The 18,348-nt window shown below is 52.5% G+C and overlaps 7 protein-coding genes across 7 annotated transcripts; 3 read left to right on the forward strand and 4 right to left on the reverse strand.

Annotated features, from left to right (window-relative positions):
• Positions 1 to 480: 480 nt before the first annotated feature.
• On the reverse strand, positions 481 to 2,875 carry AYL99_08169 (hypothetical protein; the record flags this gene model as incomplete). The annotated part of the gene is made up of 4 exons (XM_018839677.1): positions 481 to 643; positions 682 to 944; positions 993 to 2,747; positions 2,864 to 2,875. 4 exons carry the CDS (start codon positions 2,873 to 2,875, stop codon positions 481 to 483), a joined length of 2,193 nt encoding a protein of 730 aa, XP_018690798.1.
• A 3,452-nt stretch (positions 2,876 to 6,327) lies between these two features.
• Positions 6,328 to 8,214, forward strand: AYL99_08170 (hypothetical protein; the record flags this gene model as incomplete). Its single annotated transcript, XM_018839678.1, has 2 exons — positions 6,328 to 7,002; positions 7,057 to 8,214. The coding sequence occupies 2 exons, from the start codon at positions 6,328 to 6,330 to the stop codon at positions 8,212 to 8,214; spliced, it is 1,833 nt and encodes a 610-aa protein (XP_018690799.1).
• An 879-nt stretch (positions 8,215 to 9,093) lies between these two features.
• AYL99_08171 (hypothetical protein) lies at positions 9,094 to 10,797 on the forward strand (the record flags this gene model as incomplete). Its single annotated transcript, XM_018839679.1, has 1 exon — positions 9,094 to 10,797. One exon carries the CDS (start codon positions 9,094 to 9,096, stop codon positions 10,795 to 10,797), a length of 1,704 nt encoding a protein of 567 aa, XP_018690800.1.
• Positions 10,798 to 11,897: 1,100 nt separating this feature from the next.
• Positions 11,898 to 12,800, reverse strand: AYL99_08172 (hypothetical protein; the record flags this gene model as incomplete). The annotated part of the gene is made up of 1 exon (XM_018839680.1): positions 11,898 to 12,800. One exon carries the CDS (start codon positions 12,798 to 12,800, stop codon positions 11,898 to 11,900), a length of 903 nt encoding a protein of 300 aa, XP_018690801.1.
• An 810-nt stretch (positions 12,801 to 13,610) lies between these two features.
• Positions 13,611 to 14,909, reverse strand: AYL99_08173 (hypothetical protein; the record flags this gene model as incomplete). The annotated part of the gene is made up of 1 exon (XM_018839681.1): positions 13,611 to 14,909. The coding sequence occupies one exon, from the start codon at positions 14,907 to 14,909 to the stop codon at positions 13,611 to 13,613; it is 1,299 nt and encodes a 432-aa protein (XP_018690802.1).
• An 877-nt stretch (positions 14,910 to 15,786) lies between these two features.
• On the forward strand, positions 15,787 to 16,582 carry AYL99_08174 (uracil phosphoribosyltransferase; the record flags this gene model as incomplete). Its single annotated transcript, XM_018839682.1, has 3 exons — positions 15,787 to 15,966; positions 16,040 to 16,139; positions 16,194 to 16,582. The coding sequence occupies 3 exons, from the start codon at positions 15,787 to 15,789 to the stop codon at positions 16,580 to 16,582; spliced, it is 669 nt and encodes a 222-aa protein (XP_018690803.1).
• Positions 16,583 to 16,736: 154 nt separating this feature from the next.
• On the reverse strand, positions 16,737 to 17,723 carry AYL99_08175 (hypothetical protein; the record flags this gene model as incomplete). Its single annotated transcript, XM_018839683.1, has 1 exon — positions 16,737 to 17,723. The coding sequence occupies one exon, from the start codon at positions 17,721 to 17,723 to the stop codon at positions 16,737 to 16,739; it is 987 nt and encodes a 328-aa protein (XP_018690804.1).
• Positions 17,724 to 18,348: the final 625 nt, after the last annotated feature.

Raw genomic sequence — 18,348 nt, forward strand, 5'->3', positions numbered from 1 at the left:
TATGTCTGTTCTCGGAAGACTTACCCGAAAGGGCTGTCGAGGGGAGGATCCCATCAGGCTGCCGCCCAGCCTTGTCTAGCGGTGATCGGCCCCTTTTCGACAGCCTTGCCCGGTTTGGGGAATAATTCAATGGTTCGTGGAGAATTAGTTGTGTTTGCATTCACTCAAGGTAGCATCTGCATTATCTGTTCCAGTGCATGAGCTTGTTGCCTGATGATTACTGATCCCACTCTATCACCCCGAGCAACCCGGTGCTATGTCTAACATTGTGGTCTCCGCCACGTCGCTCTCCAAAGCCGATCACAAGCTCCGACAACGACGATGATGATGTCCATGAATCGTTCCAATATTCCTACAGGAGACCGAGAGAAGGGCCCTCTCAGCATCCCTGTTCTCCGAGTCACTGTGCCGTGAATGCCAATTACTTTGTCATAAATTCGTGTTTCCTCGTCAATGATTCCCCTCGAATATTGAGAAGCTCTAATCCCGGCCGAAGTGAATACTGACAACCAATCTTGAAGCTCGTTTCGACTGGATGGCGCGAGGCTTCTGCAGCTGAGAGTTGATGATGTGCGAGTCTCTCCGCTTGAAGATGCCGAAAATCTGCCTCTTACGGTAGACAACTGCTTGCCTCCGAATTTGGCTTTGAATTATGAGTTGTTCGAAGAATGATCTGCTCACATGCGAAGATAAGGAACGCTATCATAGAATGAAAGCATCGTCGACTGAAGGAAAGACGTTGATGCAACGGGGTCGAGCAACTCGAACCCTCTCCGGATTTCCGTCTCGACGAAGGCTGATGCTCTCTTGTAGCGTTTGTCGCAATACTTATTGAACACTGCCTTGTGATGCTTCCGCGGATCCTCACAACATTCCAGCAGTAACTTAATCAGTGGTCTGAGTTGAGTGTATGTATACCCAGAATAGTAGACATGATGAGCGGTCTAGGGAGGTTAGCAGGTGAGCAATATTTGTTTGAGCTGTTGACCTACCCAAGTGCCTTTCCGGAGCATAATGCGTGCAAGACAATGAGATGCAGCTGCTGTAAAGCTTGGGGGGCTGCCAATAAAACGTTCATCCATCATGGTCACTTCGAGGAAGTATTTCGCCAGGGTCCTCGTCTCCAGATCATAGTCGTCAGCTTTGCTTATCCGGCGCAAGAAACTCATGGGCCCGGGGAAGCCGAGTTCGAATTGAAGCATGGTAAGCATAAACCGCTCGGCTTTGAGAATCTCGTCCACAGTGTAACCACCATCGACCATGTACACAATTTCTTGTACCGACGGACAATTAATTTCTTCATATTTTGCGGCAATGAAGATGGCGGTTGCGCCCACAAGCTGCAGTTTGGCGAGAGAGACAACCTTACACGACAGAAAGCGGTCAATGTAATTGACGGTCAGAAAGAGTGTCTCGGGTAGTAGATTGAACCGGAGGTGGACTTCCACAAGCCAATCCATCAAGACCGAGCGCATGGACCATTGAATTTCATGCTGGTTGTCCATGTAGTGGGCGTTGGGAAGCATCTTCACCTCGAGTTGTCTCATGTAATCAAAGATCTCCTCTCCATATTCGGCGACCATACTCGTGTCATAGCTTTCATCTTCCACCTCCTCGGGAGAACGGGTGGCTTCGACCAACTGCTTCGCGGCAGCAATTTCTTTACGGGCCCGTTGGTTCATCTGCGGAAACAGGACGGTCGTAACACCGCCGGTAGTGTTGTCGCCCCGTGATCGGAAAGACCTGGCGGTCACATAATCTTCCTCTTCGTAGTTCTCGTCATCCTCTTCATCCCAGTATTCTTCTTGCTCGAGTCGTTGCTGGATATAGGAATGGTGAGGGCTCAGAGGAGGGATGTTATCAACCGGATTCACGAGGCTTGCCACAGGAATTGGTTGCGGCTCTTTTCGAACAACGGTGGTGTGGGGTTCCACTGAGGGTAGAAGATCTTTGGGGAGAGGTCGATCAGCGGGTTGCTGAAGTTGCTGGGCAACGTGGCTTGAGGCAGTGCTGCTGGCACCATTCACCTGGGTCTCGCTGCTTGACTCGCTCGAGAGCGCAGGGCCGAGGTTTACAGCTTCTATGCCTGGCAAGCTAGTGTCCGAATAGAGATCCGGGGTGTCTTTGATCGGTTCAGCGTGAACAACAACCGATGCAGGTGGAGGAAGGAGGCAAAGCTGAGACGCTATTCCACAATTCGCCGAGTTGGGGACCTTTTGTGTCTCTGTCGTACTCTCATTCACTGGCTGGTCCAAGTTTATTTCCGTCTCTTGAAGCACGGCAAGACGATTATCCTTGAAGATTGTGGTATGGCGCTTCGTCAACGTCTTTTTTGATGTGGCAGATTGTAGTGCGACCACCGTCTCTGTGGACGCGGCGTTGGAAGAGGCTTTTGAGGTCCCATAGGCAGTCGCTCCCGCAAGGATGGTTTTCAGCCCTTTTTGAGCGGGACGCAGCAGCGCGATAGATCTTCTTTGTTCGAGGGCTTGGCCAGGTTTCACGACAGCCTGTAGGCTCGGCTTGGTGTGCAGTATTGAATCATCTTTGCTTGGTCTGCCTGCAACGATATTGCTCACGTCTCCAAATGCTGTTCTCTTCGCCGCGGCCTTGAGCCCCTGGGCTTCAGCGAAAGTAGTTGTAAGTGCTGGACTCGATTTATTTCGATGGTGAATTGTTTTGGTGACGTGGCTCTCGGGGGGGACATTTTCGTCGTTTCTGACGCGTAGTGGCCGCAGAGGGCGCTGTGGCTATCAGAGAAGTATAGATTAGCTCCCATAATCTTCAAACACGGGGTCTGGGATGAAGCATTGACAGAGCGAGCACATCGACAGCGTGTAGCAGGCCCCGGTAAAGATTCCATTACCTTCACGTCCATACTGAGCGGTACCAATGCCTGTGAAGGATTTATGGACGAACTCAAGCTTCGCGAACTTCGAAGGACGACAGGTTCTTGACGCCCCTAGATTTTGCAAAGCGCGACGCAGTCGGGTACATTCAGTCGAAGAAAGGGGGAGGGAAGGAAGAACGGCGTGAAAGGGAGAGAGGATGGAGAGACCAAGGGCAGGAGTATCGATGCAGAAGCTATGGCTGTGGAAAGGAGCACAGCGTATGGGTTGGTCCTGGCAACAAACAAAACAGCATTATTATTATTATGGGATTATGCAAGGTCAAGGAACTTGCATGTAAACACCAAGCTGGATCGGTCATTGGACTACCGCCTCGGCTCTTGCCGCTCTTAGCTTGGTCGGTTCTACGCTAGTCCATTTCAAGACATATAAACATTTCGCGTACTTCAACCAACCTCACATTCACTTTTTTCAAATTTTTACATCGCCACTGGCAGCAAAAACAGGACTGAAGTAGATTCTCAGCACTGGGTAGTATATCGGAAGAGATCCCTGTACTTTCAATCCAAGATTCGGACGGCGCAACGTAGGAAAAGACGAAAATGTGATATATGACGTCAACGCGTTGCTGAAATCGCGTGATCACGTGCACCTTCCGGACATTTGCGCCTCGAGTTATATTCGCCTCCATTATCCAGTCCCCTGATCCGTTGCTCGGGCATCTTCCAAATTCTGTTTCCAATGTGAAGAAAAGGCAAGGCGGTCTGAATGTCTCATTGAGTCTTCTCGAAAGATGACGAATCTCCTCTTCCAAATTCGTCCCCCGGAAAGTGATGGGGGTTCCGGACAATCCTCCTAGGCGCTTACTCAACCTCAAAACGATGTCATCGGGCCGCAGAGGAGCCAAAATTTAGATGACCTGCTGAGTTGCTTGTTGCAGCACAGAATGATGGATAGCAGTCCAACTCGCTATATTTGGTCAGCTTTCTGGATTCGTCTCTACACGGGAGTCTGCGACATGCATAGCTTTCAGAGCGATGCTGTACGATGACGAGGTGGACGTTATGTCCGTGACTAACAAACTAGGTTTCGCATTTCTTGTTTGGTCGCTCGTTGCAAGTCCCACAAGTGTGATACTTGACCAAAGATCAGTTTCCAGAAGAAGCCCAAGCTGAACATTGCGCGGAAATATGTACGACTTGAGATGCGCCCAACCCGAGGTTTCGGGGTTTCAGTTTCTTGCGCAAACTCTGATTTGAGCAATCCAGGCTTGTCATTTGTAGGGCAGATGATGGCCCCAACTGGCACGATCCTAAATGCGCCGAATTGCGCTGACGACTGACAAACTCCTATCTCGGATGTTTCAACGACTGAGCCCATGACTCGGACCCCATAGAGAACACCTTTGTCGGACGTACGCTTCTGTCGGATGCTGTAGCTCAGACAACTTGAGGTGTGGGGGATGCGACCGGAGAAATTCGTCAATCTCAGAGTTAGCGAGCTGAAAAAGCAATGCGACCTCGACCCAAGACCACATCGACCAAAGATGTTTCTAGGAATAGTAATGACATCCGGCTCGGGCCCTGCGAGTCGTGGGACTTCGTACGTACAAGTATATATCTACAAGCGTGCATCAAGCACTGGCGCCCAGCACGTTATCGAGCAAATTGCGCCTGGTTTGAAGTCGCCGCCAGTTCCGCCATCTCGCCAAGATCCTGGTCGGTGTGGGAACTTGCAAGTGGTGCGGTGCAGATCGCGAAACGATAGACATCTCATTGCCGCCGTGGCGGGCTTGCGACGGAGTCGCTCCCTGAAGACGGGTGGTCTTTATCAGCAGAAGCCAGCACGCCAGACGGCCCAACTGGAGCGAGGTTGAACCCTGTGGAAGGGCACGCATCCTGTGGCAGCCACTGCGGCAGCCCACGCTCAGGTGGTCGAGGGGATTGGTCGAATGACGGCGACGGATGCTTGCGTATTCTCGACGACGGCCTCTTGAACGGCACCAGACTCCTTGGAATCTCCACCCCCAATACGGCTCAGAAAAACTCACAGCTCACACGCCGACAGGCTCAGACCGCTGACGCTTGCTAATCTTTACCATAGTGGCCATACAAAGCTCGCCAAATCCACTACCGCTTCGGCCACTTTCTCGAACATTATTTCAACCAAGTGAGGGGTTGGCTTTCCTTCTTATTCTTTAGATTCCTAGTTCCAGCGCATCACCGGGCCTGGCTCGCAAATAATGCTGTCCTCACTTTTCCGACCCTCAGCTCCGCCCGCTGACTGCCTCATGGTTTTTCCCTTCCTTGCTCTCCCACCTCTGATTGCCTGGCCCTCGGGGCCGGCCATACAAGTTCCAAGGCATGCTCTCAGCCTGCCAGTCCCGAATGGCCAGCAAAGACACCGCTTCGGGTCGTCACCTGGCACCTTTTAGCTCGTAACCGGGAAGAGATGCCGTCACAAGATAGCGCTATTGAGCCCTCAAGGTGTCGTGGGCTGCCGAAAAGGACACGCCGTCGATGTCCATCTATCTTCGTGGTCACCGTACAGTAGTCGCCCGCCTCTCTCCAGATACTGAGATTTTGGCTGCGCTCTTGCGCTCTTTTCGCCTTCCTTAACATTCTGGTCACCGTAATTTGACCTGAGGATATTTGTGACTCGTTCGGAATAAATCACTTCCTACACACAATTACACAGTACATAGTGCGAAAGCCACGTTCTTGTGGTACGAGTACGTACTGGCGTTTGTTGGACCGGGGGTGGGCCTCGTTTCACACGCCCGTTGACTATTGCAGTATCCTAAGCCTCAGTCCGCACCTTGGACTTCCTTTCTTCCCTGGACCTCTCACCTCCCCATTACCGCTGGCTTCTCATCATCCACCGCTCTGGGCGCTATTTGTGTGCCGACCAGAGACATTCATCGACTATCTTTCCTCTTGAGCGCTCTGTCGCCTACCAGTCTCCATTGTCACCGCCACGACAAATCACTACAGCCACCATGCTCTAGTTCTCGACCATGTCTTGACGGTAGAGCCGGATGCTGTTGTAATTGCCGTTGCGCATCATTTCTTCTATCTTTTTGTGGTCTCAGGATCATCGCAAGTGTTCGTCCCTCTCATCTGGAAGTCTTGACTTGTTGTAGGTTGCTAAGACTGGGACTTGGGGCTCCCAAGCCCATTGCCCTCCCAACCAACTCTCACCCTCTCTAGCCCACGATCCCAAATGGCTTCAATGCTCACTCCTATTACCATCGATTGCTTGGGAGATCCCAGACTAACGCTTGCATTCAGCACTCCTCTGAGCAATCGAAAACCCAATTGAATAGCCTCTGTAAAGCCTCCTTCGTCCGAAACGAATCCTTTATGAGCCCTCCCACGACGCCACAGATATAAGAAGACAGTCACATATGTTGGAGCCATTGGACAAGATGCAAGTCTCTAGCCTGCTCTCTGCGGAGGAACACAAGATATCGAAGACAAGGATGCCACCTGCCAAGTCAGTCTCCTTCGAGCTCCTGCTGGACGAGGGCTCCAAGACCAGGGCCAGAATCCCACTGCGGGTAGTGCTCAATACGCATGACAGCACAGAGTCTATCATAACGACAGTCAAGAACTTCTATGGCATATACGATGGGAATGGAGTGAGCTTTGAAGACGCCTGGGGCAACACTCTCATTGCCTCGTACGACAATCTCGCCCACGACTCTACTGTCTATGTGCGCATTGTGCCGGCTCCACAGGCAACTTCGAATGTATACCCACTGGGCTTACACATTGGAGAGAGTGGCTATGAACCTAGACGTCGACCCAGCTTGGGCGAACCCTTCCAGATGTTACCCCCTCACATGCGCGAGCAATCCCACTCGCCCTCGAGGCCTGCGTCGAGAGTCGCTCGCAAGCGAAGCATTTCTCCAACGCAAGGACGAGGTCGTCGAAGTGTGTCGCAGCAGAAAGGGATGGCTTATACGGCTGCCAGCCGAGGATCAAGTGCCACGGGAAGCTACCATGACGAGAACGGATATAGCGACAGTGAAGCTGGGCGCAGCTCAGTCTCAGGATCCAAGAAAGCTCGAAGCGAACAGTTTGCGAGCTCCGACATCAGTACTGCTAACGTCCTTCAAGACGGCCGACGTGGGCAGCCAATCTTTGACAGTTCGGTACGTCCCAGAATATGACTTTCACGCAGCTCCCCACTGACTTTCGTCTTCAAGACCCTTCCTCTTTTTGTACCTCCCCAGGTTCCGGTGACTGCGTCCCAGTCTTCTATATCACCTCAGCGACGTTCGCTCCCGCAAGAAGGCCCTTCGCCCTTGCACCCTTCCGGTCAGAAGATCTATGGACTACAAAATATCCCTATACTCTCTCCGCAGAGCTATGGACCCAGTCCCAATGGGTTTGCTGGTGGGGATCGAAGATCGGGCGCAGATGTTATAACTCCTATACCCCAACATGGCCACCGTCTGCGTGACAGATCCAGCATGCAGTACACCCATGGTGGGAGACAAGGATATCCTGTGAACGGGGTCCTACCCACACCGGATCCCACAGTGGCAAGTTGCATCTCAGATGAAGATGTCGCTCGTACACTGATTGCCTTGGGCGACGCTTCCAACTACTCCCATGGGCGCACCTCCAATTCGACCATGGATGAGACTTTCAGTGGTGTTGCCGACGCCGCTTCGTCCACCGGCGCTACAAGCGATAGTGATGAATACAGCGATGCAGAGGGCGGCCTCCCCAAATACAGAAAGTATCTTGACGATGAGGATGAGGAATATGCTCACGACAGCATCAAGGGTGATCACGAGGATTATGAGGGTCAGCCCAAGACGAAGAAGATCAAGACCAAGATGCATGATGGCCCATCCAACGGGTATCGGCCCAAGTCGTCTGGGCTCTTGAGACATGGTAAATCGGCCAAAGCTAGGTCGAACACTCTTCCAAACATTCCCAAGCATTCGACACAGCCTGGTCTAATGAAAGCGCCGTCCGCGCCAGCCTCGGCCGGACAGGCCAGGAAGTCATCTGGCTCCAGCCTCAACTTTCAACACCAACTCGGTGCGGATGAGGAAGATCTGTCTTCCAAACCTCGTTGCCAGCGATGTCGGAAGAGCAAGAAAGGGTGTGACCGCCAGCGGCCCTGTGGGCGATGCAAGGATGCCGGCATTGGAATTGAAGGGTGCATCAGCGAAGACGAAGGAAATGGCCGGAAAGGGCGATATGGCCGGCACATGGGGGTTCCGGTCAAGAAAACCGCCGAGGACCTTCTGCCGGAACAGTCTGACTCCATCACGGCTGAGGGAACGATGTCAGCTGACGCCGCTGGGGTCCATGGCAGCCCCGACAAGAACAAGAAGAGAAAGAGGTGAACAGCAGCCACGAATAGGGGGCGAGGAAAGAACGGAATTCCTTAAAACTGAACAAGAACAAACGAAAACCAGAGGTACCAGGGAATAGACTGGGGGAATAAGGGTTGAACAAAATTTGGATCCAAATTGGCCGCGAGGCCGTTGCGTGACGAGATTGATGGACTGACAATGACGCTGCAAGTTGTTTTGGCCTTTTTGTATTCGTGAATTTCGAATGCGCCTTGATTCGAGAGAGAGTTGAGTGACGGTGGAGTTGAACAAACTGCAGTGAATTTTCTTTTGTGTTTTGACTTTGTCTGGTGGATGAAATGGGCGCATCTCTGTGATCTATTATTCTTCGACGCTGGGAGACTGTCGATTACCCGCCGGGCTCGGAAGAACTTATGAATGTACGAAATGGAAGGGTCCCATTTTCCTTTTTGCTTCCCCCTTTTTTTTGAATGCCTTCAAGTCAGTAGCGGCCAGTTCTCGCGACATAAGATGTACATACACAGCCTCGTTGAGCTTGGATATTCTGACCCCTCACCCCCGATCCACGTGACGAGGCTGTACTGATTACATAACCTGTGCGGGGAAGTTCAAAAAAAAGAGTCGCTCGAAGTCGAACTGTTTGGGAACGAGAGCGAAACTTCGCTGCCAGAGGTCAACACATTGACGCCTCCGTATTCCTCGCGAATTTGACTGGAGAATAGGAGTCTGTCCCCCCCTAACGCACACTCACTTCGCGTATTCCCTTCTTGGCCCATTTCATCACCCCACGGAAGCAGTTCCTCGTTCACTTTTTGTCGCAACTACCCCCATGTACGCCACTTTATGATCTTCCGACTTGGGAGTGGATAGGAGAACCTCTTCACTGCGTGCAACGGCACGTCGCTTGCCATGCCGGACGAAACACCCGCGACTCCTGCCACAACAAATGCCCGATCCACACCCCGTGGCGGCGCCGCAAGACCGAGACCTCGAGCAGGGATCCAACGGAAGACCAAGGCTGAAAGAGAACAGTTCGCGAAAGAGGAAGCCGAAAGACAAAAGGCTCGAGCAGCTGAGCAAGGGGGTTCAAATCGCGGTACAAGAGGAGGAAGAGGGATCAGTCGTGGAGGCAGGGGAGGCACTGCAGCCGGCCAAAGAGATGAGCCAGTAGCGGGCGGAGGCGTCTTTGGCGCAGGGTCCGGTACAAGGCTCCCCACCAAATCTAGAACGAGTTATGAAGGGTACGGTGAGCTGCTGGAGGGTGGTGTGCGAGGTGCCGAAGATGGTCTCCAGGACGCTTCAGCATCGGGGAGGGGTGCGGCAACAGGCCACAACGGGTCCGGTGCAGCAGGTACCTCCGCAGGTGGAAAAGGCGGTTCTTCAAGGACTGCAGGGGACCTTGTGATGACTATGGACGACGAGGTCGACCACGGGCATAAACGAGACATCGAGCGCATCATGATCTCGAGCGATGAAGACGACGAAGACATTGTCACATCAACTTCGAGAAAAGGGAAACAGAAGATTACGGGCGACACAAAACAAGTGCCTGGTAGAGGGCTGGCTCTGCGCCCAGTCCGTGCGCCTCGAACTGTGAAAGTAGAGGAAGGCCAGGAGGGAGACCCTGCGCGCCTGCGCAGCAAGAAAAGTCGCACGGCTGCGGGCCTCAAAGTGGATGCTGAGACGCAAGAGCTGGATAGCAAAAGTGAACAGGATGAGGACACCGAGGAGGTGGACAGTGAGTCCCTCCAGTTCATCAAGGAGCAGCCCTCCAGTCCTGAAATGCGGAAACGCACGCTGAAAAAGCAGCTCGCTGCTGGCAAAGTCGGGCGGGAAGTCAAGGGACCCGTAACCGAGACAGGCGAAGAGCGTGCAGAACGACTAAGAGCCATGGAGGACGTTCAGAAACTAAGACATTCATTCGTGCCAGCACCGGCGACAGATACTAAGATGAAGGTCGACGAGGAGGACGAGAGCGCGCCGACGCGGGAGGCAATGGACAGACTCCACGATGGCCAGTTCTTCCTCTTCCAACTTCCTCCGCTCACGCCCTTCCTGGTCGATTCCGCCACCACGCACACGGGCGAGCCACGAGTCAAAATCGAACCCACCACGGCCGTCAGCCTCGACGCGCTTGAGGAACACACCGCAGGTGCCGCCAACACCACCATCGGTCCCGAAATCAAAGCCGACCCAGACGCGCCTGCGAAAGCGACGAAGCCAGACCTGCAGATGGACGGCCTGCTCACGGCCTTGGAGCCGACGCGTCTGCCCGCCGGCATCGTGGGGAAGCTCCGCGTCCACAGGTCCGGCAAGGTCACCTTGGACTGGGGCGGGACCGACATGGAGGTCCGCTACGGCGCCGAGGTCGATTTTCTGCAGGATGTTGTTCTCGTGGAGCCCGGGCAGAAGCCAGAAGAGGTAACCCAGGGAGGAAACGGGGAGGGAGAGGACCAAAACGGCGACGTTATCGGAGGCGGCAGTGGGGGTGGTGATGGTGATGATGAAACGGCTCAGAAGGAGAAGAAGGACATCAAGGGTACAGCGTACGCGTTGGGCCCAGTGAGGAGGAAGATGGTCCTGATCCCGGACTGGGTCAAGTTATACGATTGACCTCCAGGGAATCACCCTCTCCATTGGGCACGTAATCAAGGGAAACTTGAAAGGATCGATCGATTGATTGATTGATTGCATGATCTGATGGGTGCGCAGGTTGACGAAGAAGCAGATACGCCTACCCATACCAGCCCCGTGGCCCTCGAGTTTTCTGGTTCTTTGTGTGCAACGAGGGGGAAAGATGTAAAAGAACTACTACTCCTACTACTACTAATGAATCACATAGATAGATAGATTGGGTGGTGTGGCCACATATCCAAAATAAAAAGCAACGGGAATTGAACGCGAGCAATTAGTGTTGAAACGCAGCATAGCATAGCATAGAAAATGCCGCAGGGCCAAAAGAGATAGATCGATAGATACCAGCAGCAGCAGCACTCTGAAATGCCGCACAGGGACGACAGTGAGTATCTCCTCCTCTGCACGACTTAACACATATTTATATATAAATATCGCCGTCCGAACCAACAACCCCATTTATGAAAATGGTGGTAGCTGGCGATGCCAATGTGCGGTTAAAGAGTAGCATAAATAAAAACAGAGTTACGCATTCATATGCGACAGTTCAGATGATTATTATCCTTTATTCTATAGTCGTTCTATATTTCGTGTATACAATATGTAGCTGGCTTAAATTCAGCGATATAAAGCCCCAATGCACTCAGGATGAAGGTAGAGTCTCGCGAGAACAGGTATATACTTAAATGTCAACCATTCAATTTATACCCCCCAATCGTGGTCCAAAACCCATCGCTCTGCTCTATCCAGTCGAGCCTGTCTGTATACATTGACGTGGCCTGATTGAGAATGTCCAAAGCTTCACATACTTCCTATATGCCACGCAGATCCCTCACTTTACACCCTCACCTCGAACTCCTTGTATCTCCATTTTGCCCCCAGGATAGACTATCGGCTTGTATGCAATTGTCCATCCCAAAATTTCAACATTGAATCCCGCAAATAAAACAGAAGACCAGACGTGGTGCATTCGTGGTGTATGTACGTGAGTTTGCTGTCATTTGCATTGCATGTGCATTGTAGAGTTTTCGAAAATTGTCGGATCAACTTCGACCGTACAGTTTTCCTGGGTTCGGCTTTTATAGGTAGCTCACGCACATCGTAGCAATGCCCACAGCCAGAATAGCCAGCGTCCCTGCCTGAAGAGCGCGGCCTGCATCGTTGGCAATGGCACGTGAATCTGCCTTCTGCTTGTTCTCAAGAGGGACAGCTACCAAGGGAGTCGGAGTGGAGAGTTCGACTGCTTCGTCAAGCAGAACGGCGTGCTCTTCTTGCTCCTTGGTTGGTTCCTCGCCATTCTCTGTGGACAACTGCTCCATCCACTCCTTGCCTATTTTCTTCAGTCTCTCCGTCCAAGATGTGGTCCCTTGCACATGACCACTTTCTCCGTTCGTGTTTTCACCACCTTCTTTCACGATCTTATCCCCTGCCAAAGGAGCCTGAGTCGGTAGACTTCTCTTACTCCTCACCTGTCCCACAGTGCCCTGAATGGTCCCTAGTCCAATCGTTCCTGCAGCTGCGCTAGGCCACTGGTCCGGAATCGGTGGAAAAGTCTGTGTGTACACCACGGGCACTTGTGTCACATCGCCAGGCGCAATCATTGAATTGACGTAGTATGTTGTGATTGGACTGACTTGATTGATCGCCGTTGGAGCAGCAGCGGCACCTTGGCCTGTTACTTGCCTGACTTTCAGCTCCGGGACCGCGTTCGCATCGAGGCCGAGAGGGAGAATATGATATTCAGTTTCTGTGTCGACAGACGGGGTAGGTGTGGGCACTGAGGTTGCAGGATGAGGTGTGTTGGAAATGGAAATGGGTTCGAGAGTTGCGATAGGCACCCAGTGAACCGTGTCAAGATCTGAGGGTACGGGTTGTATGGCGACATTGTCTATTGGCGGGTGGATATCCAGTGGGACAAACGCGTGGGTGGAGGTGTATATCAGGGAGGAGAGGAGGAAGGTCTTCATGGCTTTGGTGGACATTGTGCTGAATGCGGCTGCGATGGTATCCGGTATAAAGATGGGTCAACCCTGCGCTGGTGGTCACATCCGCGAGTTGTGTTATCGGTTCACAGCATGCCCTGTTCTCGGCCAGTCGCTCGATTTGACACTCGTGATTTGTATTCTCAATAGTAGGTTGGATAGAAGAACAAGACAACAGCCCAAGGACTTGTCGACGCAACTCCAAGCTCAATGTCAGAGTAGAATTACACTGGCGCAGTCCGGGTAGCAGCTCGCTGACACCCAGTCAAGCCTCAATGGCGGTCGAGGACAAAGTCGCTGGGAGTTGCACTGCGATACGGACAATCGGGCTGGGGGCTAACAGCTGTTCCAGGCCATACACCCAAACGAGAGGCGGCAGCTGCTGGTGAGGGACCCTGTGAGCAGTACGAGATAAAGATGTCAAATAAACGAAAGAGGCTTGCTGGTCTCAAGCGAGGGCTGTACAGAAACAAGAGCAGCAGTGCTGACGCGTGGCAGGAGGCCGGGCAATCAAGAAAAGAAACAGTTATCGGAGGACGGAACCACCTAGTAATAGTCCGATTGGCTTCCCTGGGATACGGGGAAATCAGCCAATCAAAAGTGGATCTACTGCGGAAGAAATGTGATATTCAGGCTAGTCTACATGCGGACGAGCAGATAAATATAACAAGTACCGTATTCTCCAGGGTTAAGGGCTGTGCTTCAGCTCCGATCGAACTGTACTGAGCTCTGACATTGTTTTCCTAGATAATCTGTACACATATTCAGACAGCGAAAGCTTTTAACCCCCGGCGGGTAAGATATATGTGTTCAGTTGCAAGCCGGTGGTACAAATCCAACTGTCCATCCCATTGAGCCCATGATCACCACCATCAATGCCAATGCAATAGCCACGCTGCCAGCGCCATAGATCCAACCATGTCTTCGACGAAGCCCGTGGATTTCCGCGACCCAGGTACTGACCGTAGTGAGGCACCCGCAAAATCCTTCCATAACCCCTTGGAGCACTGCACAAGCGTTTGACCCGGATGCAGCGATGGTGGTCGAGTGTTGCAGATCAAACGCCATGCCTAGCACTGCCGTTCCAAAAATATTGACCGCGAATGTGCCCAGTGGGAAAGATGGTATGATGGCGTTCAAATGCTTGGACGCGTAGAAGCGAAGAAGACAGCCGAGCGGTGCAAACACTAGGGGGAAAACGGCGCGGAACCTCCAGTGTATGTCGTTTCCAGGCGGCCAGATGGCCAGAAAGACCGCCCCAAGCCAGCAGCCAAACCCGAGAATGACACCCAACGGATCCAACACCTTCCGACAGAATCTGAATGGTAGCGTTGGCGTGACTGGTTGAAGTAAAAGAGCCAGCTGTGCGCCAACCATCAACCCCGCCAGAGAGATGGCCGGATGGATGATCATAATGGCAAGGAGAGCCAAGAATGAAAAGCCACCATTCCTATGCACGACAACTGGATCCACCTGGTATGGCGAGGTCGGCGAAGGCGACTGGAGGTCATTCGTCAAGGCTAGAAAGCAATCGCGGATGAAGGACGAAAAGGACGTGAATGAGCCACAGAAACCCGTGGCAAGGCCGATGTAGAGTGGAATGGTCTTTTTGACCTTGATATGGTCCAACGCCGGTGCCCTGGGGTCTCTGGATCCCCATTCTTCTCGAAATAGTTGACGGTCTTCCGTGAGGAAGCCAAGGAAGAATGAACCCCCCAGGTTGGCCCACAGCACCCGGCTTGAAACAGGCGAATTCGGATACAGTGTAATAGCTTCGACCCCCAGTCGTGCCAATGTCCCAAGGAGCGAAAACAAGATCAACCAAGAGATAATGTATACCTCTGTCGCGGCGTATGAAGGCGTGGACTCCGGAGCTTTTGTCCCTTCGTCCCCTTCCTCCTCTTCTTGTTGCGCATCTTCCAGGCTCGTGCGATGGGCTCCATTCTCTTCATCGCTCGGTTTTTCTCCCGAGGCAACAGGTTCAGGTGCCGCCAGTTCCCCGAGAGCTTCTCGGCGATCTGCTGTATAATGTCGACTTAGCCGACGCTCAACGTCTTCTAGCGAAGGACGCCTCGGGTCTTCTGGTTCAGCTGGGGCCGGAACAGCCATCTCAGTCAACTCCTCCTCATCACCTCCCCTCCTCTGCCTCTCCCGAGACCGTGTCCCATAGTGATCGTGCATTTCGTCGCTCTTCGCCAAAGTTGGAACTGCCTCGCACCGTTCGTTGGGCTATCTTGTGAAGAGAGACAGTGGAGTTGATCGTGTCGGTTCCAGTTGCACTCGATCACGGAAGAATTGAGATCTGAGGCGATCGCAGGCAATTCGAATTCACCTGCATCAATAACAGAATCATGGCACAGGCAGACCGGATTGCGGTGAGACAATCATCGCGTCCATGCTCCTCGAAAGCATCATAAGTGATGAGAAGAGAGAACCGTGTTTGGGCGCAGCGGAGTAAATGCGGATTCGAGAGCAAATTGCCGTTCGAACCGGAAAGCCTCCCTTTGCACCACGACGCACTCTATGTATCTGTCTGCGCACCAGAGTCTGTACACTGAGCCATCTTCTACCAATTAATAGTTACTGTACCGTAACTTCATTGTGTATTCAATGCGTTCATCAAGCCTCTTTCAAGGTTCCAGAACTGCGTAGTTCTCACCAAGTCAAAGTCTCTCCACTGGGTATCCTCTAGAGCACCGCGGTTACTGGAGATCGGAATCCGCCGTGGAAAACCACTATTACTTTACCAGGCACATGCTCTTGGTGTCCCCCTCCCTCCCGCTGCTCCCCCCACCATTGACGGCATAGGTTGATACAGCTCGCGACTGGCGCAGAGGCCAGAGATAATAAGTCAGAGGAAACGCGGCCATTGTTACATCCTGCTCCGAATTCCAGACACAAGTTAACGTCGCTCTTAGAACCATTGTATGCTTGCGCTTCTATCCTTCTTTCATCCTCTTATCGCACCTCCGTCCTCTCCACAGTCATGTCGTCGTCTCTGCCTCCCAATGTCTATATTTCAAAACACCCGTGCCTTCGCGCAAAGCTCAGCCAATTGAGATCCAAGGGCACCAACGCTCGCGAGACAAAGGCTCTTATTTCTGAGATAGCCTTGTTGTTGGGGGTCGAGGCGCTTGCGCAACTCGATATCGACTCGGTGGGAACAGTGAGTCTGCCTTCTGTGTCCTTTGGAGCATCCGTGCTGATTGAGATTCAGACTGACCCATGGTTTGATGTAGGCTGAGACCCCTATCGGATATGAGTATCCCTATGAGGCCATCAACTGCTCCAAACTCACCGTTGTCCCCATCCTGAGAAGCGGACTCGGTATGGTCGAAGGTGTGCTGCTCGATTGCCAGAACATATCTCCACGGAAACTGACACATGGCATAGCAATACAAACTCTCCTGCCCGATTCCGTTTCGGTCCACCATCTTGGCCTCTTCCGCGAAAAGATGACTCTGCAACCTGTGGAATACTACAACAATCTTCCTCAATCCCCTGAGTCGGTGGCGAAACTCGCTATCGTCGTCGATCCCGTCTGCGCTACAGGCGCAACAGCATGCGCCGCAATCCAGATACTGAAGGATTGGGGTGTTGAGAAGATCATCTTCTTGTGCGTTTTGGGCGCCCTCCCAGGCATCACAAGAGCCGCCGCGGAGTGGCCAGAGGGCACACAGGTATGGGCGGGTGGCATGGACGAGGGCCTGACTGATAAAGGCATGATCAAACCGGGCTTGGGGGATGTTGGTGATCGTCTCTTCCTGACCATAGGAAAATAACCGGCCGCAGGATCGCACAGCTTCTGGTTGGGAGCTGATGGATCTGCCGACCTAGAAAGAGTTCTCGTTTTCCCCAGAGTTACTCGATATCACTGGCAGCCGTCGTATCGTTACCCTCACTTAGATGGCCGTTGGGGAACAAAGTATTACTCCGTCACTTGAGGCAGATGAGTGCTTGATGTCCAAACACTCGTTCAACTGTGCCTTCCTGCTTCAAAAGTTTCCCAAGCCATCTTTTTGCGCCATCCACCTCCTTTGCTCCAAATTTCACCAAGACGAAACCTCTTGTCTTTGCAGCGGTCCATAGGATACCATCTAGTTTTTCTTGTTGTCTAATTTCCTCAGTCTGGTCGATTCCGTTGGCCTGAACGCTGACTTCGTTCGACGTCCAATTTTTAGCTCCGATGCGAGGTTGACTTGTGAATTCCTGCATGAAGAATTCCCCGAGTTGGTTGAAGACAGGGCCGTAGATGATCAAGGTCCCAAAAATGCCCATGTTGTTGGCTTTGTCCAGTAGTCCTGTACCTCCAAGTCCATCCTCGTGGAGCATTACTGCGTCACGGAGCAGCAGTCTTCCCTTTGAACCGTCGTCGAATTCTCTGACCTCATTCCTGCCTATCCAACTCCATAGTCTCCAGCTCTCGCCCCTTGCGCGGCGGCCTTCACTCACCCAGTCAAGCGCTAGTAGACTGCTAGTGGCGTCTGGCTGCACATAAAAGGTCTGCTTCTGCTGGTAGACACTCTCTGCAAACGGCTGAGTCGGATCCGGCAGATAGCACAGGGAAGCATGAGATCCAATTCTGACGTCCAGATTTTGCTTGCTGACGACTAACCTGTGAGGGGATTTGAAGATCTTGGTGCTTCCTTGCGTGACAAGGACAAGCCTTGTGGCATCTTGTAGGTCGACTTTGAGACTGATCTGATCACCTCCCACCAATCCGCCTCCGTAGGTGAGCAGGAAGACGATCGTCACGGGCTTTTCCTCGCTCGAATGGTGAGGGTCAGGAGCAATAAGTTTGAGAGGATATTGGTATGTACATCTCGAGAGAACTTGCCTCTCTGGTGGTAGAAGGGCTAGAAGGATCTCGCCGCTTCCTGCTACAGAGGATGAAGCAGCGAATGGTGAAAGCGGTAGAGACATTCCTCGCATACTCTAACAAACCACGACGAGAAGATATGACTAGAGCTGCGCTTGTACCATTCTGCGGGACAGCCTTGAGTGCCAATAGACGCCAGGATCCTGAAGCAGATTTGTCAATCAGAGCTGCACTGAAGCCACCCACCTCTGTGTACGAGGTTCGGGGTATTTGCAAAGAAACCTAGGGAGGCGGCGTGGCGGGGGTTCTACCTGTGGATGCCTGTATCTAGGTACAGGGTAAACAACTTTCGTGTGCTGATGGCCCCTCATGGCACCTACACCGCTTGGAGTGGGTGTAATAATTAGGGCTTTCTACCTAGGTCTCTAGGTAGGTTGATACCTATGAGAAATGCCCAGCCAGGCAGCCCACCCAATTCGGAGTCTCCCGTGCCGTGGACTAAGACTGCATCTGCATCTGCCTCCGTTGCTGCAAAACTCCACTTCAACCCACCTTGCGCGTCGCGTGTTTCCTCTGCGTGTTACTTCTTGAGGGCGGCTTCATATACCATCTACTCTCTTCTGCTGAATTCGCGCCTGTCTACTTATTTGGTTACCTGCCTTTCAACTCCCCCACTCCTCTATTTTCTAGGTCGCCATTGTACTTATCCACCTTTTCGAGCCCTGCTAC

Source organism: Fonsecaea erecta (assembly GCF_001651985.1).
Source record: "Fonsecaea erecta strain CBS 125763 chromosome Unknown Scaff7, whole genome shotgun sequence".
Lineage (NCBI taxonomy): Eukaryota > Fungi > Ascomycota > Eurotiomycetes > Chaetothyriales > Herpotrichiellaceae > Fonsecaea > Fonsecaea erecta.